We start from the raw sequence: 27,138 nt of genomic DNA, 5'->3' as shown, positions 1-27,138 counted from the left end.
TTGAGTAATTTAGCAGACGCTCTTATCCAGAGTGACACAGTTAGTGCACTCATTTTAAGATACCTAGGTGGGACAACCGCATATCACAGTCATAGTAAGTACATGTTTTTCTCAATAAAGTAGCTATCAGAAAAGTCAGAGCTAGTAAGGGGGTGTGCAAGTGTTAGTTTACAAGATGGGTTTTTTTTGGGGGGGGGGGGGGGGTGCTGTGGGATTATTATATTTTTGAAGAGGTAGGGTTTCAAATACTTTTTCAGAAGCTGGTTCCACCATTGGTGTGCCAGGACAATGAGGAAAATTTGGAATTGGAATGGAATGACCCCAACTCTGGTGGGTACATGTGTGTACACAGTCAAAGTGCATGATGTGTGTGGCTCTGGACTGGAGGGAAGGTCTTTGCACACTAAGTGTCCATAACACATATTTGCATCCCAAATGGCATCCTATTCCCTATTTAGTGCACTACTTTTGACTAGACCACAGCACACTCCATAGAGAATAGGGTGACATTTGGGACACGGCCATAAGGCTACAGTTTCTTCACTTTGACACTGGTTGTCCAGCTTGGGGCCTATCAGATCTTGCATCTCTATAGAATCTCTACAGCCACAACAGTCTCACTGCCATCAGACTGCCATCAGCCACACAGTGCACATATTAATGGCACCAGCAAAGTCCCCCATTCAGACCCGAGGGGCTCAGCAAAATCGTCTAGACAGCCCACATCCCCTGACCCTGGCCTGTACTCACTGCACTGCAGCTTCTGCTCTGCCTGATGGGGGCCATGAGGGTGTGGAATACTCTCTCTCTGCACTACAGCTCCCGAGTAAGGCCTGGGGACTCCATTGCCCATTAGCCACCAGGAGAGAGGGAGGCATCCTCTCAGCCTGCAGGTTTTATTGACTGAAGTCCGTCTCCCCTAACATATGCCTTGTTTGCAACCCAGCCCTCGTCAACAATTCTGCTGGCGCCCCCCCACTCCCCGTACCCCTTTCTATAGACATACAACCTCATATCTTACGTAACATTTGAGCTGGAAATGGCAATTTTCCACTCAAATAGATCATCACTAAAAAGGCCTCTATGCGAAGGCAGTAAATCAATGGGTGACTGGTGTGGCCCTGTGCTTTAAATAACACTTTACAGGTTGTTACTGGTGTTATTATTCCACAGTCTCTGAGCAGAGAAAGCAGAGCTGGAGATTATGTCAGGCCAGGGAGGGATACAGTTTGCCTTGGTTGATGGGCCGTTAGGTGCCATTCGATCCGTGCCATTCACAATGCACTGCTAATCCCTGTGGTTCACTACCATGGAGAACAGTTTATAGCCACATAGTATGGATTTTAGGAGAGCACAGGGCCTCATGGAATAGTGGAGGCTCCCTTTCAGGTTACCCCACTCTCCCCCTTGCACGTAAACAGTCAATACAGTCCTCATCAAATCAATTGGTCACCAACAGGATTAATTGGGAGTGTTGCTAATGGGATCTAATTGGCACTTAATTAGCCAATGAGCAGATCGATTGAACATGATAAGTTGATTGGTTAAAATAAAAATATATATTTACAGATCGCAGCGGTGGGGGGACGGGACGGGGGGGGGTCATTGGGTATAATCCCAATGGTCATTTGGTATAACATACTGACATTGAACATCAATGGATCATTTTTTAAAAGGTCAACATAAACATTTAACCAGATTTCAACAACAAATTAAGGACAGGACTCAAGGGTTGGCTTATTACAAAAATAGTACTCAACTAAATATCAACCAAATATAGACTTTGTTACTTTAGGTTTTGTCCAGATGGCTCTCAGGGCATCACAAAGCACAGAAAACAACAGAGGACATAAGAAAGCCTTAAGGCATGACCGCAATGCTCAGTCTGCTTCATCATAGAGCTCGGTCTACAGATCAGAAAGCCCTAACATACTGTAGCCACACACCCTTCAAAAGGTAGCCTATCTTTCATACACTACCTCTCATATATACAGCGGTAGTCCATCCACACTTCTCTAGACATTTCACACTAATTCTCACTGGCGGCACTTCATAAAGGATGTCAGTCATAGAGGTCTAGGGAATGAGAGGGACCAAGAGAGAGAGAGGGAGTGTGTCTGTGAGACACACACACACAAAGACATGCACACACAGACACATTCACACACACAGAAGGATTGAGACCGAGGAGAAGGGAAGAGGGAGCAAGAAAGAGGGAGTAGAATAAATACTCTTTAGGTCTCCACCACCATCTGTGGCTTGTCAGTGTGAGTACTGCAGCCTTTCCCTTGTGCCTCTGGGAAAACACACACGAGCACACACACACACGCCACCCCATTCCACCCTTTTCCTCCACACCGTTTCTGAGAAAATAGATCATGTTCAGAAACGTACTCCATGTTCTCTTTGAAAGGGATGAAAATCTGGAAGGGAAAAAAAGACAAGAGAGCCACAAAGTCGTAGCATCATCTCTTTCTTCTCCCCAGACTTCAAAGCTGGATTATGAAGAATTTAAAGTTCTGAATCTTTAAAGCACTCAAGAGACTCAAATCAGTGCTGGAGGCGAGATAGCGAAACTCAAATCTCAATATAATGGAGCTCCATGGTGTCAATTCATTCTCCTGAAATCGCTTTTAATGAAGTGCCCGTTCACTTATGGCTTGTGAACAGACAGACACCCTGACTTAAATCTGGGAGTGTTGAGCAGATTATGCCAGGTCTATCAAACAGCACTATACAGGTTAATGGCGTATACAGACTTGGTGACATTTCCCATAGAGATAGATAGAGGAGTCATCTTTGTATCTGTGCCATTGTAGCATCTATGACAGCATGGTCAGTGCCACAATTTCAATTTTCTTCTTCATGATTAGCTGATTCCTCCTGATGACCCGGGTTAGACATGACTCCAACAGGGTCACCAGGAGGGATTAGCCAATGAAGTTGGAAGTCCCACTCAGTTAACTACATAAAATGAGTGGATGCCCTCAATCGCACTGTCCGTGCTAATACGGACTTTTGGCCATTCTCTATGCATTTTTCCTAGGTACAGATCTAGGATCAGCTTCCCATTCCGAATCCTAACCTTAATTCTGATTGGGGAAAATGCAAGACTGACCTACGATCAGTGTTTAGGGGCAACCTCACCCAACTCCGATACAGACAACAGTACAGTACTCACCAGCACAGTGACCACGCGCAGAACCACACCTCTCATGTTGTTCTCCAACTTCCTGTCAGTTAGTGTTCCATTGAGGCCATGCACTGGATCCCAGGTGGCCAGCTGGAAGAAAAGCAGGAAGTACAGTTTATAAGTGACATGTGACAAGTAAAATGTTAAAAGGATCATACCCTTTTATTCAATTTTCGCCTGAAATGACATACCCAAATTTAACAACCTGTAGTTCAGGACCTGAAACAAGGATATGCATATTCTTGATACCATTTCAAAGGAAACACTGCAGTTTGTGAAAATATGAAATTAATGTAGGAAATATAACACATTAGATCTGGTAAAATATAATACAAAAAAAAGATGTTTAAAAAAAAAAAAAAAAAAAAAAACATCTTTGACATGCAAGAGAAAGGCCATACTTTCAGTTAGGAGTCTAGGTGTAATTTAGAGTTTGGCAATCAGATGGCAGCAGTGTTTGTGCAAAGTTTCAGACTGATCCAGTGAATAATTACATTACTGCACAATATTTTGTATCAAGTCTGTCAGGAGTTTGCCCAGATGTGCTGAATTGGTCAATTGATACATTTTCAAGTACATAACTATAAAGAACATACAAAAATGCTATGGTAATAAAACATTTAAGTTTACACACTCCCAGGTATGTTAGCTTATACACTAACTTTTACACATCTAGATGGCCGGGTGGGGTGGGTGTGGAGCCAGAGATAGCAGTGGGGTCAAACTGTAGACCCCAGTTCCTACATTTGAACATAAGAAAATTGATTTTATCAAACAAAACTATGCTACATTTTATCCCTGGAACCCTCAGGATGACAAATCAGAGAAAGATTACTGAATGTAAGTAGTAAGTACGTTATTTACCTTCAGAGGTGAATGTATCAAACCAGTTGCCATGAAAAAAGTGTTTTGTTGTTGTGCACTCTCCTCAATCAATAGCATGGCATTTTTTTCACTGTAATAGCTACTGTTAATTGGATACTGCAGTTAGATTAACAATAATTTAAGCTTTCTGCACATATAAGACATGTCTATGTCCCAGAAAGTTGGCTGTTGTATACAACGTCATTCAAGTAATATTAGCACAGGTTAGCAGCAACCGTCCCGGTTTAGGGACACCCATCCCATAGAGGTTAATGTAACTGTACAGTATTTCCAGATTTGCATGAAATATGACCTATAATTAATTCCAATATGAGTGAAATACTTTTCCTTCCAATTTATTTTAATTAAGTGTGTTAAAAAGCAGCTTATCTGTGTTGGTAAGGGGTATTTAGTATTTTTATAAGGACCATTGGCATTTGTGGGTGTACCCCAACAACAGAATGGTGTAAGCATATACCGGTCATTAAAAATATTAATGTGTGTAGACTGCTGATTGGCCAAATTAGCCAATGAGGCAGGATGACATCATTCTCTATGAGGAAATTGCAAGCATTTTTCAGACTGAGTTTTTTTCCCACCTTTATTTAACCAGGTAAGCTAGTTGAGAACAAGTTCTCATTTACAACTGCAACCTGGCCAAGATAAAGCAAAGCAGTGCGACACAAACAACAACACAGAGTTACACATGGAATAAACAAGCGTACAGTCAATAACACAATAGAAAAAAAGAAAGTCTACATACAGTGTGTGTAAATGGCGTGAGGAGGTAGGCAATAAATTGGCCATAGTAGCGAAGTAAAATTTAGCAGATTAACACTGGAGTGACAAATGAGCAGATGATGATGTGTAGAGATACTGGTGTGCAAAAGAGCAGACAAGTAAATAAAAACAATATGGGGATGAGGTAGGTAGATTGGGTGGGCTATTTACAGATGGACTATGAACAGCTGCAGCGATCGGTTAGCTGCTCAGATAGCTGATGTTTAAAGTTAGCGATTTTTGCAATTATTTCCAGTCACTGGCAGCAGAGAACTGGAAGGAAAGGCGGCCAAAGCAGGTGTTGGCGTTGGGGATGACCAGTGAGATATACCTGTGCTAAGGGTGGGTGTTATCGTGACCAGGGAGCTGAGATAAGGCAGAGCTTTACCTAGCATATACTTATAGATGACATGGAGCCAGTGGGTCTGGCGATGAATATGTAGCGAGGGCCAGCCAACTAGAGCATACAGGTCGCAGTGGTGTGGTATAAGGGGCTTTGGTAACAAAACGGATGGCACTGTGATAGACTGCATCCAGTTTGATGAGTAGAGTATTGGAAGCTATTTTGTAGATGACATCGCCAAAGTCGAGGATCGGTAGGATAGTCAGTTTTACGAGGGTATGTTTGGCGGCGTGAGTGAAGGAGGCTTTGTTGCGAAATAGAAAGCCAATTCTAGATTTGATTTTGGATTGGAGATGTTTAATATGAGTCTGGAAGGAGAGTTTACAGTCTAGCCAGACACCTAGGTATTTGTAGTTGTCCACATATTCTAGGTCAGAACCGTCCAGAGTAGTGATGCTAGTCGGGCGGGCGGGTGCGGCAGCGAAAGGTTGAAAAGTATGCATTTGGTTTTACTAGTGTTTAAGAAGAGTTGGAGGCCATGGAAGGAGTTTTGTATGGCATTGAAGCTCGTTTGGAGGTTAGTTAACACAGTGTCCAAAGAAGGGCCAGATGTATACAGAATGGTGTCGTCTGCGTAGAGGTGGATCAGGGAATCACCCGCAGCAAGAGCGACATCATTGATATATACAGAGAAGAGAGTCGGCCCAAGAATTGAACACTGTGGTACCCCCAAAGAGACTGCCAGAGGTCCGGACAACAGACCTTCCGATTTGACACACTGAACTCTGTCTGCAAAGTAGTTGATGAACCAGGCAAGGCAGTCATTTGAGAAACCAAGGCTATTGAGTCTGCCGATAAGAATACGGTGATTGACAGAGTCGAAAGCCTTGGACAGGTCAATGAAGACGGATGCACAGTACTGTTTTTTATCGATGGCGGTTATGATATCTTTTAGTACCTTGAGCGTGGCTGAGGTGCACCCGTGACCAGCTCGGAAATAGGATTGCTCAGCAGAGAAGGTACGGTGGGATTCGAAATGGTCAGTGATCTGTTTATTAATTTGCCTTTCAAAGACTTTAGAGAGGCAGGGCAGGATGGACATAGGTCTATAACAGTTTGGGTCTAGAGTGGCAGCTTTCCAATCTTTAGGGATCTCGGACGATACGAAAGAGAGGTTGAACAGACTGGTAATAGGGGTTGCAACAATGGCGGCGGATAGTTTTAGAAAGAGAGGTCCCAGATTGTCTAGCCAAGCTGTTTTGTACGGGTCCAGGATTTGCAGCTCTTTCAGAACATCTGCTATCTGGATTTGGGCGAGGGAGAAGCTGGGAAGGCTCGGGCAAGTAGCTGCGGGGGGAGCGGAGCTGTTGGCCGGGTTTGGGGTTTTTAAGATTTTTTTTTCTCAAAAGCATGCTTTGGCCATAAATACGGGTATAAGACGAGTCAAAAACATTATTTGAGTATGAGAACGGAATATGAACTAAAAGTGAGACAGTTACTTTAACATAATGGTCCTCTGTGGCTCTGTTGTTGCCATACAGGATTCACCACAGTGTTTTGCCCAAAAGGCTCAGACTTTTCTGTTTCCATTACCAAGGATGAGACGGTGTCTGACCTCCTTTAAACTGATGCCAGACCTAGGCCACTGGCGACTTAAGGCGGGTTTTGGGGGCTGGCGTGTGACGTAGTAGGAAGATACCCGATGTTGTGGTGGTAGCGTGATTTAGGTCTCTTACGATCCAAGAAAAAGATTAACTTAAGAAAATTAAAAGCAAGTACAGAGATGCCAAAATGCACAATGGCAGGAGTGGGAGCGGATTAAATGGTAAGAAACCCTTGACTCTATATTGGGACATAGGCCAGCGGTACCGAATGGTGAGAAATGCAGTCTGGGACAGCTGTGCAATTCCTGGAGGAGATGCAAGACTCTGGTAAGTGGTTAATAATGTTTTTATTACAAACAAGCTGGCAAGCTGTTAGCTAGCTGCTTAGCATTAGCAGTAACTGGTTTGGACAAAAGAGCGAGCTAGCTAACGCTTATCCAGCGCTACTTAAAGTAGTAAGTGCATACATTTTCGTACCACCCTTGCCAGCTCACCAGCCCATCCAGGCCTTTCCCTCACCAGTTCGCTACCAACCAAAAACTTTTGGTAAGTTTTGCACCTGTACTTTGCTAATGTTTTTTTATTTATTTTGTGGACACGTGGAGTCACCACCAGCCTTCATGAGTGGTTCATAGCATCCACAGCAAAAAAAGAAAGGTCTGCAAAGATGGCAGCATGGGCTAAATAGAAAGAGGAGAGGCGCATTGTCAACTAGGGTTTCCTTAGCGTTCTGGGACGACTGGTGGACACTATTATCACATTACGTCCACACCCCTGATTCCCTTCTCCTGTACCAGGACTTGCACCTAGAGAAGGTAGCGTGGGCTGTTGCCAATGTTAAGGAATATAATCTCAATAGTCATATTTCAAGCAAGCATGCTAACTATTTGCATGTGACAATAAGATTTGATTTGATTTGAGTTCCCTCATTTGAACATAAAAATAGATTTTTTCAAACAAAACTATGCTACATTTTATCCCTGGGACCCTCACATGCGGACCAGACCGGATACGTCGCGTGCGCTAGCGTCGCAAAATAAATGTAGAAATACATGTTATTAAATTATTGCGCGCGCCAACGAGCGTCTGCGATGCCAAGGGCTAAAATAGAACTCATTCCTATTTCTGACGCAGATCGTGCTGAAAGTCCTGCCTCTCCAATCTCCTCATTAGTTTATAGAAGCAGGTACCCACGTGCCATCTCCTCATTGGTTATACCCACGTGGGTGATTGAAATACGAACTATTTTGCCGGTAGTCATGGTCATACTATGAAAGTTTAGATGCCAATCACCATATAAGTTCAAAGATGAAAGAGCCTGGAAGGAGGAGAGATGACTAGAAACGATTCGGTTGGCCGTTTTATGTGTGGATGAATTGGCGGAGTAGAGGAGCTTGTGCATTTCAGGTAAAATAACAACAATGTTTATATCCTAGGACATATTAGCTAGCAGCAGCAAGCTAGTTAAATAGGACAAATTAGCTAGAAAGTGCAAGCTAACTAGCTAAATTGCCATACATGTTTAATTATTTTTGACCTGTCCCCAAATTAATGTCATTGGTTCAGAGTTAGTTTTTCTATTTTAACCTGCGTGTCGTGATCGCATTTGGTGTAGAGGGACAAAATACATTTATGCACGATAGCGCACGATAGCGCACGATGGCGCACGATGGCGCACGCGCGCAGGTGGTTTGGGTTCCGTGTCAGGATGACAAATCAAAGCAAGATTACCTAATGTAAGTATATTATTTACCTTCAGTGGTGAATTTATCAAACCAGTTGCCGTGATAAAAGAGTTTTGTTGTTGTGCACTCTCCTCAAACAATAGCATGGTATTTTTTCACTGGAATAGCCACTGTTAGCAATCTGTCCTCTCAGGAAAAGGCAAAGAAGGCCTCAAATCTTGCCACAAACTTAAAAGCCCAACAAAATATGTTTACTAAACTGTGTTCTACTCAAGACTCCGTAACTAAGGCAAGCTACGCAGTGGCACATACAGTGCCTTGCGAAAGTATTCGGCCCCCTTGAACTTTGCGACCTTTTGCCACATTTCAGGCTTCAAACATGAAGATATAAAACTGTATTTTTTTGTGAAGAATCAACAACAAGTGGGACACAATCATGAAGTGGAACGACATTTATTGGATATTTCAAACTTTTTTAACAAATCAAAAACTGAAAAGTTGGGCGTGCAAAATTATTCAGCCCCTTTACTTTCAGTGCAGCAAACTCTCTCCAGAAGTTCAGTGAGGATCTCTGAATGATCCAATGTTGACCTAAATGACTAATGATGATAAATACAATCCACCTGTGTGTAATCAAGTCTCCGTATAAATGCACCTGCACTGTGATAGTCTTAGAGGTCCGTTAAAAGCGCAGAGAGCATCATGAAGAACAAGGAACACACCAGGCAGGTCCGAGATACTGTTGTGAAGAAGTTTAAAGCCGGATTTGGATACAAAAATATTTCCCAAGCATTAAACATCCCAAGGAGCACTGTGCAAGCGATAATATTGAAATGGAAGGAGTATCAGACCACTGCAAATCACCAAAACCTGGCCGTCCCTCTAAACTTTCGGCTCATACAAGGAGATGACTGATCAGAGATGCATCCAAGAGGCCCATGATCACTCTGGATGAACTGCAGAGATCTACAGCTGAGGTGGGAGACTCTGTCCATAGGACAACAATCAGTCGTATATTGCACAAATCTGGCCTTTATGGAAGAGTGGCAAGAAGAAAGCCATTTCTTAAAGATATCCATAAAAAGTGTTGTTTAAAGTTTGCCACAAGCCACCTGGGAGACACACCAAACATGTGGAAGAAGGTGCTCTGGTCAGATGAAACCAAAATTGAACTTTTTGGCAACAAACTTTCTGTCGTAAAAGCAACACAGCTCATCATCCTGAACACACCATCACCACTGCCAAACATGGTGGTGGCAGCATCATGGTTTGGGCCTGCTTTTCTTCAGCAGGGACAGGGAAGATGGTTAAAATTGATGGGAAGATGGATGGAGCCAAATACAGGACCATTCTGGAAGAAAACCTGATGGAGTCTGCAAAAGACCTGAGACTGGGACGGAGATTTGTCTTCCAACAAGACAATGATCCAAAACATAAAGCAAAATCTACAATGGAATGGTTCAAAAATAAACATATCCAGGTGTTAGAATGGCCAAGTCAAAGTCCAGACCTGAATCCAATCGAGAATCTGTGGAAAGAACTGAAAACTGCTGTTCAAATGCTCGCCATCCAACCTCACTGAGCTCGAGCTGTTTTGCAAGGAGGAATGGGAAAAAATGTCTCTCGATGTGCAAAACTGATAACCATACCCCAAGCGACTTACAGCTGTAATCGCAGCAAAAGGTGGCGCTACAAAGTATTAACTTATGGGGGCTGAATAATTTTGCACGCCCAATTTTTCAGTTTTTGATTTGTTAAAAAAGTTTGAAATATCCAATAAATGTCGTTCCACTTCATGATTGTGTCCCACTTGTTGTTGATTCTTCACAAAAAAATACAGTTTTATATCTTTATGTTTGAAGCCTGAAATGTGGCAAAAGGTCACAAAGTTCAAGGGGGCCGAATACTTTCGCAAGGCACTGTAAAATTGCAAAGCATAGCAAGACTTTTGCTGAAGGTGAGTTTGTGAAAGAGTGTATGGTGGAGACTGCTGGTATACTTTGTCCTGAGAGTAAAAGCCAGAAGGACAACCACCTCTGCAGCACTCCACCAATAAGGCCTTACAGCGGCCAGGTACAGCGGCCAGACAGAAGCCACTCCTCAGTAAAAGGCACATGACAGACTGTTTGTAGTTTGCCAAAAGGCACCTAAAGGACTCTCAGACCATGACATACAAGATAATCTGGTCTGATGAAACCAAGTTTAATTATTTGTCCTGAATGCCAAGCGTCACATCTGGACGAAACCTGGCACCATTTCTATGGTAAGGCATGGTGGTAGCAGCATCATGCTGTGGGAATGATTTCAGCAGCAGGGACTGGGAGACTTGTCAGGATTGATGGAAAGATGAACGGAGCAAAGTAGAGTCAGATCTCAGAATGGGGCGAAGGATCACTTTCCAACAGGACAACAACCCTAAGCACACAGCTCTGAATGTCCTTGAGTGGCCCAGCCAGAGCCTGGACTTGACTTAAACCCGATCGAACATCTCTGGAGAGACCTGAAAATAGCTGTGCAGCAATGCTCCCCATCCAACGTGACAGGGCTTGAGAGGATATGCAGAGAAGAATGTGCGAAACTCCCCAAATACAGGTGTGCCAAGCTGTAGCGTCATACCCAGGAAGACTTGTGGCTGCCAACATGTGCTTTAACAAAATACTGAGTAAAGGGTCTGAATACTTATATATATATATATATATATATATATATATATATATATATATATATATATGGTATTTAATTAATTAATTAAAATAACCTGTTTTTGCTTTGTTATTATTACTATTAATTTAATGCATTTTAGGATAAGGTTGTAACGTAACAAAATGTGGAAAAAGCAATGTATATGAAAATGGCCAATTCTTGAAAATTTCAACAAATACAGCACCTTCAGAAAGTGATCACAACCCTTTACTTTTCCCACATTTTGTTGCGTTACAACCTGAATTTATGGATTCAACTGAGATTTTTTGTCGCTAGTCCAAACACAATCCCCCATAATGTCAAAGCGGAATCGTGTCTTTAGAAATTTTTACAAATGAATAAAACATTTAAATGTCTTGAGTCAATAAGTATTCAACTCCTTTGTTATGGGAAGTCTAAATATGTTCAGGATTAAAAATGTTGCTTAACAAGTCACATAATAAGTCGCATGGACAAACTCTGTGTGCAATAATAGTGTTGAATATTATTTTTGTATGGCTACCTCATCTCTGTACCCCAAACATACAATTATCAGTAAGGTCCCTCAGGCGAGCAGTGAATTTCAAACAAAGATTCAACCACATAGACCAGGGAATACAACAGGTGTAGATCTTACAGTGAAATGCTTAATTACATGCTCTAACCAATAGTGCAAAAAAGGTATTAGGTGAGGTAGTATGTACATGAATGAAAAGTGACTATGCATATATGATAAACAGTGCAACAGTACACACTGCAAATAGTCAGGGTAGCCAATTGATTACCTGTTAAGGAGTCTTATGGCTTGGGGGTAAAAACTGTTGAGAAACCTTTTTGTCCTAGACTTGGAACTCCGGTACCGCTTGCCATGCTGGAGTAGAGAAAACAGTCTATGACTAGGGTGGCTAGGGTCTTTAACAATTTTTAGGGCCTTCCTCTGACACCACCTGGTCGAGGTCCTGGATGGCAGGTAGCTTGACCCTAGTGATGTATAGTGCCGTTCGCACTACCCTCTGTAGTGCCTTGCGGTCAGAGACTGAGCAGTTGCCATACTAGGCAGTGATGCAACCAGCTCTTGATGGTGCAGCTGTAGAACCTTTTAAGGATCTGAGAATCCAGTCTCTAGAGGGGGAATAGGTTTTATCGTGCCCTCTTCATGACTGTCTTGGTGTGCTTGGAACATGTTAGTTTGTTGGTGATGTGGACACCAAGGAACTTGAAGCTCTCAACCTGCTCCACTACAGCCATGTCGATGAGAATGGGGGCGTGCTCGGTCCTCCTTTTCCTGTAGTCCACAATCATCTCCTTAGTCTTGGTTACGTTGAGGGAGAGGTTGTTATTCTGGAACCACCAGGCCAAGTCTCTGACCTCCTCCCTATAGGCTGTCTCAGCGTTGTCAGTGATCAGGCCTACCACTGTTGTATCGTCTGCAAACTTAATAATGGTGTTGGAGTCGTGCCTGGCCATGCAGTCGTGGGAGAACAGGGAGTACAGGAGGGGACTGAGCACGCACCCCTGGGGTGCTCCAGTGTTGCGGATCAGCGTGGCAGATGTGTTGCTACCTACCCTCACCACCTGGGGGTGGCCTGTCAGGAAGTCCAGGATCCAGTTGCAGAGAGAGGTTTTTAGTCCCAGGATTCTTAGCTTAGTGATGAGCTTTGAGGGTACTATTGTGTCGAACACTGAGCTGTAGTCAATGAACAGCATCCTCGCATAAGTGTTCCTTTTGTCCAGATGGGAAAGGGCAGTGTGAAGTGCAATAGAGATTGCATCATCTGTTGATATGTATGGGCGGTATGCAAATTGGAGTCGGTCTAGGGTTTCTGGGATAATGGTGTTAATGTGAGCCATTACCAACCTTTCAAAGCACTTCATGGCTACGGACGTGAGTGCTACGGGTATTTAGTCATTTAGGCAGGTTGCCTTTGTGTTCTTGGGCACAGGCACTATGGTGGTCTGCTTGAAACATGTTGGTATTACAGACTCAATCAGGGACATGTTGAAAATGTCAGTGAAGACACCTGCCAGTTGGTCAGCACATGCCCGGAGCACAAGTTCTGGTAATCCGTCTGGCCCCGCAGCCTTGTGTATGTTGACCTGTTTAAAGGTCTTACTCACGTCGGCTACGGAGAGCGTGATCAAGCAGTTGTCCGGAACAGCTGATGCTGTCATATATGCCTCAGTGTTGCTTGCCTCAAAGCAAGCATAGAAGCGATTTAGCTCGTCTGGTAGGCTCGTATCACTGGGCAGCTCGCGGCTGTGCTTCCCTTTGTAGTCTGTAGTAGTTTACAAGCCCTGCCACATAAGATGAGCTTCGGAGCCGGTGTAGTATGATTCAATCTTAACCCTGTATTGACGCATTGCCTGTTTGATGGTTCGTCGCAGGGCATAGCAGGATTTCTTGTTAGCTTCCGGGTTAGAGTCCCGCACCTTGAAAGCGGCAATGTTGCCTGTAATCCATGGCTTCTGGTTGGGGTATGTACGTAAAGCCACTGTGGGGTCAACGTCCTCGATGCACTTATTGATAAAGCCAGATGTGGTATACTCCTCAATGCCATCGGAAGAATCCCGGAACATGTTCCAGTCTGTGATAGCAAAACAGTCCTGTTGTTTAGCGTCTGCTTCATCTGACCACTCTTTTACAGACTGAGTCACTGGTGCTTCCTGCTTTAATTTTTGCTCGTAAGCCGGAATCAGGAGGATAGAGTTGTGGTCAGATTTACCAAATGGAGGGCGAGGAAGAGCTTTGTACGTGTCCCTGTGTGTGAAGTACAGGTGATCTAGAATTTGTTTCACTTTTTTACATGTATGTTTTTTACATGTATGGCAGCAGCCGCTCAATGTTAGTGGTGGCTGTTTGTCGGATGGCTTTGAGATAGAAGCTGTTTTTCAGTCTCTCAGTCCCTGCTTTGATGCACCTGTACTGACCTCGCCTTCTGGATGATAATGGGGTGTACAGGCAGTGGCTCGGGTGGTTGTTGTCCTTGATGATCTTTATGGCCTTCCTGTGACATCGGGTTGTGTAGGTGTCCTGGAGGGCAGGTAGTTTTCCCCCGGTGATGCGTTGTGCAGACCTCACTACCCTCTGGAGAGCCTTGCGGTTGTGGGCGGAGCAGTTTCCGTACCAGGCAGTGATACAGCCCGACAGGATGCTCTCGATTGTGCATCTGTAAAAGTTTGTGAGTGCTTTTGGTGACAAGCCGAATATATCCATGTTGTCATTCAGCCACGATTCTGTGAAACATAGGATATTACAGTTTTTGATGTCCCATTGGTAGGATATTCGTGATCGTACCTCGTCTAATTTATTGTCCAATGATTGTACGTTGGCGAGTAGCATTGACGGTAACGGCAGCTTTCTCACTCGCCTTCTCCGGGTCCTGACGAGGCATCCGGCTCTTTGTCCTCTGTACCTGCGTCTTTTCCTCTTGCAAATAACAGGGATGTCGGCCCTGTCGGGTGTTTGGAGAATGTCCTGTGTGTCTTCCTTGTTGTAGAAAATATATTTGTCTAATCCGAGGTGAGTGATCACTGTCCTGATATCCAGAAGCTATTTTTTGCCTTAAGATACGGTTGCAGAAACATTATGTACAAAATAAGTTACACATAACGGAAAAAAAAAACACATTATAGCACAATTGGTTGGGCGCCCGTAAAACTGCTGCCATTTCTTCCGGCGCCATTTTCATAAAAAATAGCCATTAAGTTAATACTGCAAGAAATGTGGAAAAGCAATTAACTTCATGTCCTGAATACAAAGTGTTATGTTTGGGGCAAATCCAATATTAAACACATTACTGAGTACCACTCTCCATATTTCCAAGCATAGTGGTGGCTGCATCATGTTATGGGTACGCTTGTGTTGGGTTCTGGAGGGTAATATATAACGCTTACATTGTGTCAGGATATGTTATTGTTAGCCATCAGGGATCCTATGGGAGGAGAAGAGACACAGTCTGGTACCAGTCACCATGACAATCGTGAGTTGGGGATGAGTGAACACTTTGGGGCAGAGGTCAGGTCAGGTGAAGTGAGGAAGAACAGATATCACTAAGGTTCTGTCTAGCAACAGAGATGCATTGGCTGTTCCGATGTGAAGGAGGAGACTCAGCATAGGAGAAAGTGTTAAATATCAGAGCTTGTGTGAATAGGTCTTTGTCTGTTCTGCTGTTCGACCCTTTGGGGTTAATAAACTTGGTTTATGCTATCAAAGAGTGTCACGACTTCAACCGAAGTTGTTCCCTCACCTTGTTCGGGCGTTGTTCGGCGGTCGACGTCACTGGCTTTCTAGCCGCCACCGATCCATGTTTAATTTTTCCTTTTGTTTTGTCTGTTTACACACCTGGTTCCCATCTCATAATTATGTTCCTTATTTAACCCTCTGGTTTCCCTTTCTGTTTTGTGCGTGATTGTCTTTCGTGTATTCCGGTGTGTTATATTTTGAGTCCTGTTTTGTCCTTGTTTGGAACGGGATTTTGTTACGTTTTGAATTGAGTAAATCAGTGTTTGTTACTCTTACCTGTGTCCTGCGCCTGACTCCTTCGCTATCTTTTAGATAGACTCTGACATAGAGTCTGTCGAGTTCTTACTCTGATATTTAGAACCTAACACTTGTAATCGGGACTGGGGAGTATTTGGGATAAAAAAAAGAAATATAATGGAGCTAAGCACAGGCAAGAAAGAAAGAAACCTGGTTCAGTCTGCTTTCCACCAGACAGTGGGAGATTAATTCACCTTTCAACAGGACAATAACTAAAACACAAGGCAAAGTATACACTGGAGTTTCTTACCAAGAAGACAGTGAATGTTCCTGAGTGGCCGAGGGAATTTTTTTTACATACATTTGCTTGACAAAATATGGCAAGACTTGAAAATGGTTCTCTAGCAATGATCAACAACCAATTTGTCAGAGCTTGAATAATTTTTCATAGAATAATGGTCAAATATTGTACAATCCAGGTGTGCAAAGCTCTTAGATACTTACCCAGAAAGACTCACAGCTCTAATTGCTGACAAAGGTGATTCTAACATAGAATATTTATGTAAATGAGATATTTATGTATTTCATTTCCAAAAATGTCTAAAAACATGTTTTCACTTTGTCATTGTGAGTCTTTCTGTGTATTGTGTGTAGATGGGTGAAATATATTCCTGGGTGGGGTGGTATTAATATTATTATTATCATTTACTATTTTCATTATTATTGTTGTTATCATAACTAGGAAGTCGGGGCACCACGGAAGAATGTTTATAGAGCTGTTGTCTTCCGAATAAACTCTTAAAGACCTGGTATTCTTTCATATAAATAGCAGTGAATTATTAATCGTCACCTTATTCAGTCTCATCTGAACATCATAAAATTCTTGGTTATCTTCACGAATGGACAGCAGTCCTCACTTCATCGGGAATACAAAAGGTTGACTTTCGTCAATGAGCTTTTGTAGTGGGGGGGAGAAGGGCGTCACAACCAATGCCTGTTCACTTGGGCTGGGCCACTGAATGAGCATGGTTCACTTATGAAAACAATTCTCTCATTTAGAAGCTAAAATTACATTTAATCTTTTCACAAATAGTTTCATATTTAAACATTTAAATCGCACAACTATTCCATGCGAATCTGATAACTATATTGTGTAGACTTCCCAAGATACACTTTATGGTCGGCCTATCATCAGTAATAATGTGTCAGATGACAACTGATCTGACATCATATACTTTAAGTACCAACGGATATTTTTAACTGGTTGGATTACCGAAATATGGTTACGTTCCCAACCTTTAGATGTCACCATACTCCCTCTGTGTTAACAAAAGGCTTTCCAAGAGTCCAATCTCGAGAGCAGAAAGAGAAATGGGGGAAAGGTATTTATGGGGGTGTCATAACTTCCGCCAAAGTTGGTCCCTTTCCTTGTTTGGGCGACGTTCGGCAGTCGCCACCGATACACTTTTCATTTTCCATTTGTTTTGTCTTCATTGTACACACCTGTGCCCATTCCCATAATTATATGTGCCTTATTTAACCCTCTGTTTCCCCCATGGTTTTGTTCGTGTTTGTTCATTGTAAGTTGGTCTCATTTTGTGAGCTTGATTATATTCCTTCTTGGAATATTTGTTGTTATGAGTAAAGTTACATTTATTACTCATCTCTGTGTCCTGCGCCTGACTCCGCCTTACCTGCTACACCTAGACGCCTTATAGGGGGTCATAAATCTCACCAACAGGGCAACGTCATGACAACGCTCTGTGCACTGCAATGGAAGCACAGTGTGATTTCACTGAGGTATGTATAAATTATGAAATTCTCATTACAAGTTGATATAAGTTTTTCTGGGATACCCATCCGATTGTGTGATTTTCTTTTTCAAAGGAAAACATGCAGGAAATTAGGCGATGGTGGTGCCTAGTTCTCCTGCAGAACTTTCCCATGCTGTAAGTCTTAAACATTATAAAAACATTTCATTTGCATCCTTGTTTCGCTGTAGCCAGACTGACCAGAAAATATTTTCATATGTCATTCACTCACTAAGGTCTGAAGAAGAAAGATCGAAAAATGCAGCGAAAACAAAACACACTATAGGTAAGAGGTGTCATATGATGAGTGGTATAGTCTTAAACCCCCCCCCCTTCTCATATGATGAGTGGTATAGTCTTACCCCCCCCCCCTCATATGATGAGTGGTATAGTCTTAAACCAATGTTAAAAGACTCAAACCACCCCCGGCCCCTCCAAAATATTTCAGGATGATGTAGAAGATGCAGCCCACACACAGCATGTCACATCAGCATCCAGCTCTGCAGCATCAGGTACTGTATTCCTATTAGCTAAAGTTAGGTGCATTCTTGTACACACATCCCTAGAGGTTCCCCTACATTACTTAATGACCACAATCTGTTTTCTTTCTAGACAATACTGAAAACAAAATGCACGATCGAACTGGGAGCTGTGAACTGGGTATGTAGTCTACTGTGTGTAATGCTGAAGGCTTGATGCATGGCACGATATAATAGTTCATTTGACTTGTTGAGTAGCTTTAGATAATTCTGAAAACCCCTTTAGTAATAGTGGCTTTTGTCTGCATGGTGGTATTGTGAAAGTGGGGTGTAATGTGTCTTTATCACCCAATGAGGTACTACTCTTAATATTTATTCTTCCTTTTTCGTCAAGGAAGCAGATGCTCTTCTAAGGTGGTGCGAATGCCAAACATTTAAAGGCACCATTTCCCTTCCTAGTGTAATTGGTATGGACGGGGAAGACCGCATTACAACCCTTAAAGAACTACGGTTGTATGATGGCCTGGATGAAGAGGAACATATTATCCTCAAGGAACCATTCATGTTCTCGTTCCAGTTACAGAGAGATGATGAGATGTTCTATGTGGGAGCAGTTGACAACAAGAAAAGGACTGTCTGCCTCTTTTGATGAGCAGGAGTGAAGCCATATTTGAGGAGTGGTCAAACCTTGTTTTTCTCTGTTTCAACTGTTAATTGTGTTATGTTGTTCAGTAAAGATGATGTAGAAGTCACCCGAGTATCTGATCTCTTTACTGGAGCTGGTATAACTTAGTGTACAAAGCACATTCACCCTTGTCAGGATGTCTATATGGTATAGTCTGTCTCCATTCTCATGAGAAAAGTAAATAGCATTATAAATCAGGATAGGTAGTAACTGTATATATCTGCTCAATGAAATAATCTAATTACAAAGTTATAACATTTATCAACACAATTTTAACAGTACATGACATACATAACAAGTCTGGTGTTCACTGCAACAATATCAGTAGCTTGTCTCAAATGTAGCATGAAGCAAAAAGTGCTACAAGACATGTGCTGGTACCACTTTATATAATATTTCTTACATTCTTCAAAAATGAAATGCACACGTTGAATACAAACGTCTTACACAAACGTATGTGTTTGTATTCAGTGTGTGACTGTCAAACCTCAGATGGACAAAAACAACACACCGGTGGGCGGGGTCAAACATGGGCGGAGTCAAACGTTTGACTCCGCCCACATTGAGCCCGGCCCCGAACTGCACACTGCAGTCAGGGGTACTTGATTGTGGCTTGGTGTATTGATAGACCATCCAAAGTGTAATTAATAACTCAAAGGGATATTCAATGTTCGTTTTTTTTATTTTACCCATCTACCAATAGGTTCCCTTCTTTGCGAGGCATTGGAAAACCTCCCTGGTCTTTGGTTGAATTGTTGTTTGAAATTCACTGCTCATTTGAGGCACCTTACACATAATTGCATGTGTGTGGTACTGTACAGAGATGAAGTAGTCATTCAAAAGTCATCATAAACCCTATTATTGCTCACAGACTCCATACAACAGTCCATGCAACTAATTATGTGACTTGTTAAGTACATTTTTACTCCTGAATTTATTTAAAAACTTGCCATAACAAAGAGATTGAATACTTACTAACGCAAGACATTTCAGATTTTCATTTTTAATTCACTTGTAACAATTTCGAAAAACATGATTACACTTTGACATTATGGCGTTTTATGTGTAGGCCATGACAACTCAATTTAAATAATTTTAAAAGTCAGGCTGTGACAACAAAAAAAGGGAGAGAAAGTCCATATTGCAAATGTACGGTCCCTTACCAGACGTCCGAAAACTTTTGTAAAATTTGCGGACGGCGTCGGGCCGTGCGGCAGGGCTGGATCTACCGGTAAGTCATCAAGCGAACTCTCTCGGACAGTCGGTTTCCGTTTTATAAAATAATAAAATTTTGGTCATTTTTCCGCTGTCCCGATAAATCCCACAAGAGGGCGAATGGAATCATATTGCAAATGTACAAAATATCACGAATCACGACGTGGCCTTATCTCCAAAACGGAAAAGACTTCGAAGACGAAACTTGGTGAGCGTAGGTTTGGCATAATGGGCAGTTGGCCCCGAACAAGATGGCGTCTAGGCCTCAACGGTTTTTGAGTTATGGCCATTTTTCTGGGATTAAAGGTCCAAAATGAAAATAGAGCAATAATTTTTCCGCTTCACGTCAAAGTCAAGGACCCTCCGGTGTCAATAAAAAAAGAACCAGACATTTATCTATTGTCATTTAAGAGAAATCGTACAATGTCAAATTGGTGATGTTCAAATATATATATATATATTTGTATATTTATATATATATTTTTTATATATATATTTTAAACAGTTACAGATCCAGTTGCAGCGTGTTCATACAAATCTTTTTAAAGTGTGCTTCGGAGCTCTGCGAGATTTCTGTGATTTTCTGTGATTTTCTGAAATAACACACACTCACTAAACACTCCGTAAATAAGTCAGTTCTTAACATAAAGACTGAAAACTCAAAATTATATTATTTCCTACCCCAAGGAGGATATGTGGTCACTTTCAGCTTCCTGTGAATACCGGAAGTGACTTAAAATGGTGTCATAGGTGCTGTTTCCAAGGGTTAAAAAGGTCAGAAAAAAAAGGTCAAAACTTCATATGTATGATTAGGCAACCCCCATGAACTGTAAGTCAGTCATTTCTCCCAACAGATGTCAAAGAAAAGCTCTCACACACACACACACACACACACACACACACACACAGCAAGGATGGAGTGACAAAGTACGGTGCTTAAAGACACACAGAGCCTGCAATGGCATTTCCATATTCTCTAGGCCGTGCCGAGTTCAACGAGATGCCCCGCTTGACCGTAGCTCGCTCTGAGTGCAGCAACCGTGAAAAAAAGTAGGCCCAAAATAAAGCCTGGCCCTAAATGTCATTTGCTTTTGGGTGACAGTGAGAGAACCGTTAGGGTGAGAAGCACAATTCGACCTCAGGTACGATCCTGAGGTCCTCCCGATCTGTGCAAGCCTAACCTTGACCGTGTGGCATTAACCCTTAACAGTAAAACAGTTTTTTTTGATCTCACAGATTACAATGACATCTCTCCCCATAGGAATACATTGCCTGCTCCTCTAAAGTCAACCTGAAGCCCATGTGGGTTATGAATGCCTTATGAACCTGTCTTCGATGACAGTCCATCAAGACACTATGAGGTCTACCTGTGTCGATTCTAAGCTTCCTGGAGCAACCGGAAGTTGTTAAATTCACCCAAAAGTTATTTTGATGTACATAACCTGCAAATGTGAAAATGACTGCATTCAACCCTGTGTAGATCAGTCAATTCTTAACTTAAAGACTTAAAACTCAGGATTCTGTAAGAGGCTACCTCAATCAAGACATGTTTACTTATTGCTTCCTGTGCCAACCGGAAGTGCCTTTAATTGGGTCACACTGTCTGTTTTGAAGGGTTAAAAAAGTCACATCTCTCCAAAACTTCATATGTGTGACTAGGTAACCCTCCTGAACTGTAAATCAGTCATTTCTCCCAACAGATGTCAAAGAAAAGCTCTCACACACACACACAGCAAGGATGGAGTGACAAAGTGCGGTGCTTAAAGACACAGAGAGCAGGCAATGGCATTACCATAATCCCTAGGCCGTCCCGAGTTCAATGAGATATCCCGCTTGACCGTAGCTCGCTCGGTCTAAGCGCAGCGACCATTAGAATAGTAGGCCCAAAATTAAGCCTGCCCCACAACGTCATTTGCTTTTGGGTGACAGTGAGAGAACCGTTAGGGTGAGAAGCACAATTCGACCTCAGGTACCTGAGGTCCTCCCGTTCCGGCAAGCCTAACCTTGACTGTGTGGCATTAACCCTTAACAGTTAAAATAAGGTGTTTACATCAAACAGTTTGCATTGACTTCTCTCCCCATAGGAATACATTGCCTGCTCCCCTAAATACAACCTGAAGCCTATGTGGTTTATGAATGCCTTATTAACCTGTCTTTGATGATAGACCTCATAGTGGCCTGATGAACTATCTGTCTACCTACCTCGATTCTAAGCTTCCTTGACGAACCGGAAGTGGTTAAAATCACCCTAAAAGTGTATATCCATACCCTACCTCCAGTTTGATAGAAATAGTGCATTCAACCCTGCGTAAACCAGTCAGTTCTTAACGTAAACTCAGGATTCTGTAAAAGCATTCCCCCTATGAGGATATGTGTTTAATTATAGCTTCCTGTGCCAACAGGAAGTGCCATAATTGGTGTCACAGGGGCTGTTTCGAAGGGTTAAAAAAAGTCAGATCTTTCCAAAACTTCATATGTGTGATTAGGCAACCCCCATGAACTGTAAATCAGTCATTTTTCCATAAAATTTCAAAGAAAAACTAAATCACACACACACAACTTGGAAGGAGGGACACATTGGGGTGCATAGAGACATACACTGCCTACATTAGTTAACCTTGTTGGAACCTTTAAAGAACCGTCAGGCCTAGAGTTCCGAAACTTTAGAAACCTGTTCTAGACCTCAGGTCGATAGTGCGTGGTGAGTTACGTGGCTCTAGAAGGTTCTCAGCCTCGTACATTTGCAATAACTTCAATTCATTTTTGCATCACGAAAATCACGACATTTAGAAATGTCCCAGAGTCACAAGACTAGGTGCATTACGACCGCCTTGGCCCATATAGACGGACCCCAACGTTTCTGTCCGATTGCTCATTCAAGGACCCCGTAGCAAGGCATGGAAAAAGTGGATTTTCAGCACCAATTCTTGCTCGGGCACCAAATGACCTATCGAGCCGAAACTTGGGATTCGTGTTTTACGTTTTTATTATGGTTTGAACAGAAGGCGTTGTGAATTTTGGGCCAGCTCTGAAGTATGTGATAGTTGGCTACTAAACGAGTTGGAAAAAGTGGGTTTGGTGTCAGTTTGTATCAGTTTGGTGTCAGAATATCTAATTGACTGATGGACGGTGACTTGCTGGTGACTCTTGTCCATTTGCAATATGTTTAAACAGTGAGGTACCATCACCAAAGTGACATTCTGAAATCAACCCTAACGAGCGATGGAAATGAACAACTATCACTTCCCAGTCATCCCGAGTTCATCGGGCCAGTCAATTTCGCTTTCCTGCAGGATTTTTGAGCATGCACAAATTCGTGATGGTACATGCCCATTGAAACATATTGCAAATGCACGTGCATTTGCAATATGATTCAACAGTGAAAAAAACATCACCAAATGGACATGAAGAAATCAACACAATGAGTGGTGGAAAGGAACAACTGTCACTGCCCAGCCATCCTGTGTTCATCGGGCTAGTCAATTTCGCTTTCCTGCAGGATTTTTGAGCATGACAAATTCGTGATGGTAAATGCCCATTGAAACATATTGCAAATGCACGTGCATTTGCAATATGATTCAATAGTGAAAAAAACATCACCAAATGGACATGATGAAATCAACACAACGAGCGATGGAAAGGAGCAGCTATCACTGCCCGGCCATCCTGTGTTCATCAGGCCAGTCAATTTTGCATTTCTGCAGTATTTTTGATTATGTCAAATTTATTATGGCATTTGGCCAAAAAAAGTGACTTGACTTCCTATGAAATCATATTGCAAATGGACAAAACCTATGTCTTATGCACAAGTAAAAAAAAAAAGAAATATGATAATAAAAGTTGACAAAAGTATAGTTTGAGCAAAGTATAGTTTGACTTTTGAGCATGCCAAATTCGTGATGGTAAATGCCCATTGAAACATATTGCAAATGCACGTGCACTTGCAATATGATTCAAAAGTGAAAAAACATCACCAAATGAACATGATGAAGTCAACACAACAAGTGATGGAAAGGAACAACTATCACTGCCCGGCCATCTTGTGTTCATCAGGCCAGTCAATTTTGCATTTCTGCAGGATTTTTTGAGCATGACAAATTCGTGATGGTACATGCCCATTGAAACATATTGCAAATGCACGTGCACTTGCAATATGATTCAAAAGTGAAAAAACATCACCAAATGAACATGATGAAATCAACACAAGTGATGGAAAGGAACAACTATCACTGCCCGGCCATCCTGTGTTCATCAGGCCAGTAAATTTTGAATTTCTGCAGGATTTTTGAGCATGTCAAATTTCTTATGGCATTTTGCCCCCAAAAAAGTGACTTTGACTTCGACTTTTGACTTCCTATGAAATCATTTTGCAAATGGACAAAACATATTCCTTATGCACAAGTAAAAAAAAATAAAAAATGAAAATAAAGTTTTACAAAAGTATATTCATACAGTTCTTACACATGATTAAATGTCAAAAAATAGAAAGAATTTCAAAAAACGGTCCAGAAAGCACTTTTTTACGGGGTGATAAGTTTTTGAAAAACAGTTCACATTTTCAACTTTTGACTTCCTATGAAATCATATTGCAAATGGACAAAACATTTTCCTTATGCACAAGTAAAAAATAAAAAAAATGAAAATAAAGTTTTACAAAAGTATATTCATACAGTTCTTACACATGATTAAATGACAAAAAATAGAAAGAATTTCAAAAAACGGTCCAGAAAGCAGTTTTTTACGGGGTGATAAGTTTTTGAAAAACAGTTCACATTTTCAACTTTTGACTTCCTATGAAATCATATTGCAAATGGACAAAACATATTCCTTATGCACAAGTTAAAAAAAATAAAAAATGAAAATAAAGTTTTACAAAAGTATATTCATACAGTTCTTACACATGATTAAATGACAAAAAATAGAAAGAATTTCAAAAAACGGTCCAGAAAGCACTTTTTTACGGGGTGAGAAGTTTTTGATTTTTTTTTCACTTTTCAAAAATGTTGCTTTTGGATGTTGACTTGTGTTGCATTTGCAATATGAAAAACCACGGTGGAGCACGCTCGCCACCTGTTGGATTTTTATAGTGTTACACCTGGCATTTGCCATATGGCATTTGCAATCAACTTTGAACGAAACGACGCCGAATTGAGTGGTATTGGACACCGTGCATATGGTTCGTCCAGTGCCAATGACTTCCCATTCCTTTTTGTCCATTTCAGGGGGGTGTTCCCTTACACATGTTGCTACTAGTCCCCTTCACTCTCTCCAGTCGGTTCATCCTCTCCCTCTCAGACCCAGCCGTCTCCACCACTTTTTTTACATTATGTTGCAAATGAATTCCACTTGTGTCCGATGAGTTTTTCCCCAACATAACATTCCCATGAAGTAAAATACGTATACTGAAAGGGTGTGTGTGAGTGTTAATGTGTGTGTGTGTGTGTGTGTGTGTATGCGTCCGTGTACAGTATGTGTGTGAAAGTCTGTTTGAATTTAACAGAGCTTATTTATGGAACTTTGAACTTTGCTTTGAGTCTTGTTCCCTTTTTGTCTTCTATTATTCATATTATGCCTGCAGGTGCTGTAGTGCTAATATCATACATAGCCAAGTCTCTTGCTATATACTACAACAGTCCACTTTCCCGCTAACTGTTTAGATTTTTGGCCCCTTTAATAGATTCCTCAAAATATTGATTGACATGCTGTAAGGGAAGCTGTAGAGAACAAACGTTACCTTTCAAAATGTAAATCAGTCCAGCACTGCACTCTTCTCCACAGTATCTTTAACACAGCTCTATCAATCCATCCATTATGCGAAGCTGCTGGCTAGCGGTTTTGCCGTCTGACAGATCAATCCAGAGAAGATTGTTCATTCAAATTGATTAAAAAAAAGACCAACAAGCCTTTAAATTCTCCCGCATTGATTTAAAATAATCTGTTCTTTTTGAAGGAGCTAGCTCGGGGAAAAAAAAGACATACAACTAATGGGCGCGGAGATCATTCATTCGTTCATCCAAACCTGTAATTAGAGCTGTACATGGCCCCATTGTATTAATACAACCCTGGCACATCTGACTAAAGCCAAAACAGAAATCTCACGCCCTGTAAGTGAGGGCCTTTAACCCCTTACATTCATGGGAATTGGCCTATATACAGTTGAAGTCGGAAGTTTACTTACACCAGGTTGGAGTCATTTAAACTTCACAAATTTCTTGCTAAGAAACTATAGTTTTGACAAGTCGGTTAGGACATCTTCTTTGTGCATAACAAGTAATTTTTCCAACTATTGCTTGCAGACAGATTATTTCCCTTATAATGCACTGCATCACAATTCCAGTCAGACGTTTACATACACTAAGTTGACTGTGCCTTTAAACAGCTTGGAACATTCCAGAAAATGATGTCATGGCTTTAGAAGCTTTTGATAGGCTAATTGACATCATTTGAGTCAATTGGAGGTGTACCTGTGGATGTATTTCAAGGGCTACGTTCAAACTCAGTACCTCTTTGCTTGACATCATGGGAAAATCAAAAGAAATCCGACAAGACCTCAGAAAATAAATTGTAGACCTCCACAAGTCTGGCTCATCCTTGCTGAAGGTACCACGTGCATCTGTACAAACAATAGTATGCAAGTATAAACACCATGGGACCATGCAGCCGGCATACCGCTCAGGAAGGAGACGCGTTCTGTCTCCTAGAGATGAGCGTACTTTGGTGTGAAAAGTGCAAATCAATCCCAGAACAACAGCAAAGGACCTTGTGAAGATGCTGGAAACAGGTACAAAATGATCTATATCCACAGTAAAACAAGTCCTATGTCGACATAACCTGAAAGATCGCTCAGCAAGGAAGAAGCCACTGCTCCAAAACCGCCATATACATGCCAGACTACGGTTTGCAACTGCACATGGGGACAAAGATCGCACTTTTTGGAGAAATGTCCTCTTGTCTGATGAAACAAAAATAGAACTATTTGGCCATAATGACCATTATTATGTTTGGAGAAAAAAGGAGGAGGCTTGCAAGCCGAAGAACATCATCCCAACCATGAAGCATGGGGGTGGGACGGGTGCACTTCACAAAATAGATGGCTTCATGAGAAAGGAAAATTATGTGGATATATTGACGCAACATCAAGACATCAGTCAGGAAGCTAAGAATGGTCACAAATGGATCTTCCAAATGGACAATGACCCCAAGCATACTTCCAAAGTTGTGGCAAAATGGCTTAAGGACAACAAAGTCAAGGTATTGGAGTGGCCATCACAAAGCTCTGACCTCAACACTATAGAACATTGTGGGCAGAACTGAAAT

General features: G+C 41.8%; 1 protein-coding gene across 3 annotated transcripts in view; it reads right to left on the bottom strand.

The window, feature by feature from the left end:
- Nucleotides 1-27,138, bottom strand: part of grid2 (glutamate receptor, ionotropic, delta 2) — a 559,781-nt gene that overhangs the window by 123,481 nt on the left and 409,162 nt on the right. For all 3 annotated transcript variants that reach the window (XR_002475295.3, XM_021620869.3, XM_021620870.3), the window contains exon 9: nucleotides 3,182-3,283. Coding sequence is in view for 2 of the 3 variants with exons in the window: in XM_021620869.3 (XP_021476544.2) it covers nucleotides 3,182-3,283 (102 nt within the window). In the remaining variant the exon portion in view is untranslated. The remainder of the gene's footprint in view (nucleotides 1-3,181; nucleotides 3,284-27,138) is intronic.

The sequence above is a fragment of the Oncorhynchus mykiss genome, chromosome 11 (genome assembly GCF_057628025.1).
Source record: "Oncorhynchus mykiss isolate SJ-2025 chromosome 11, ASM5762802v1, whole genome shotgun sequence".
NCBI classification, from domain to species: domain Eukaryota; kingdom Metazoa; phylum Chordata; class Actinopteri; order Salmoniformes; family Salmonidae; genus Oncorhynchus; species Oncorhynchus mykiss.
Note: the sequence above shows the minus strand (reverse complement) of the source record. Positions and strands in the feature narration are given on the sequence as shown.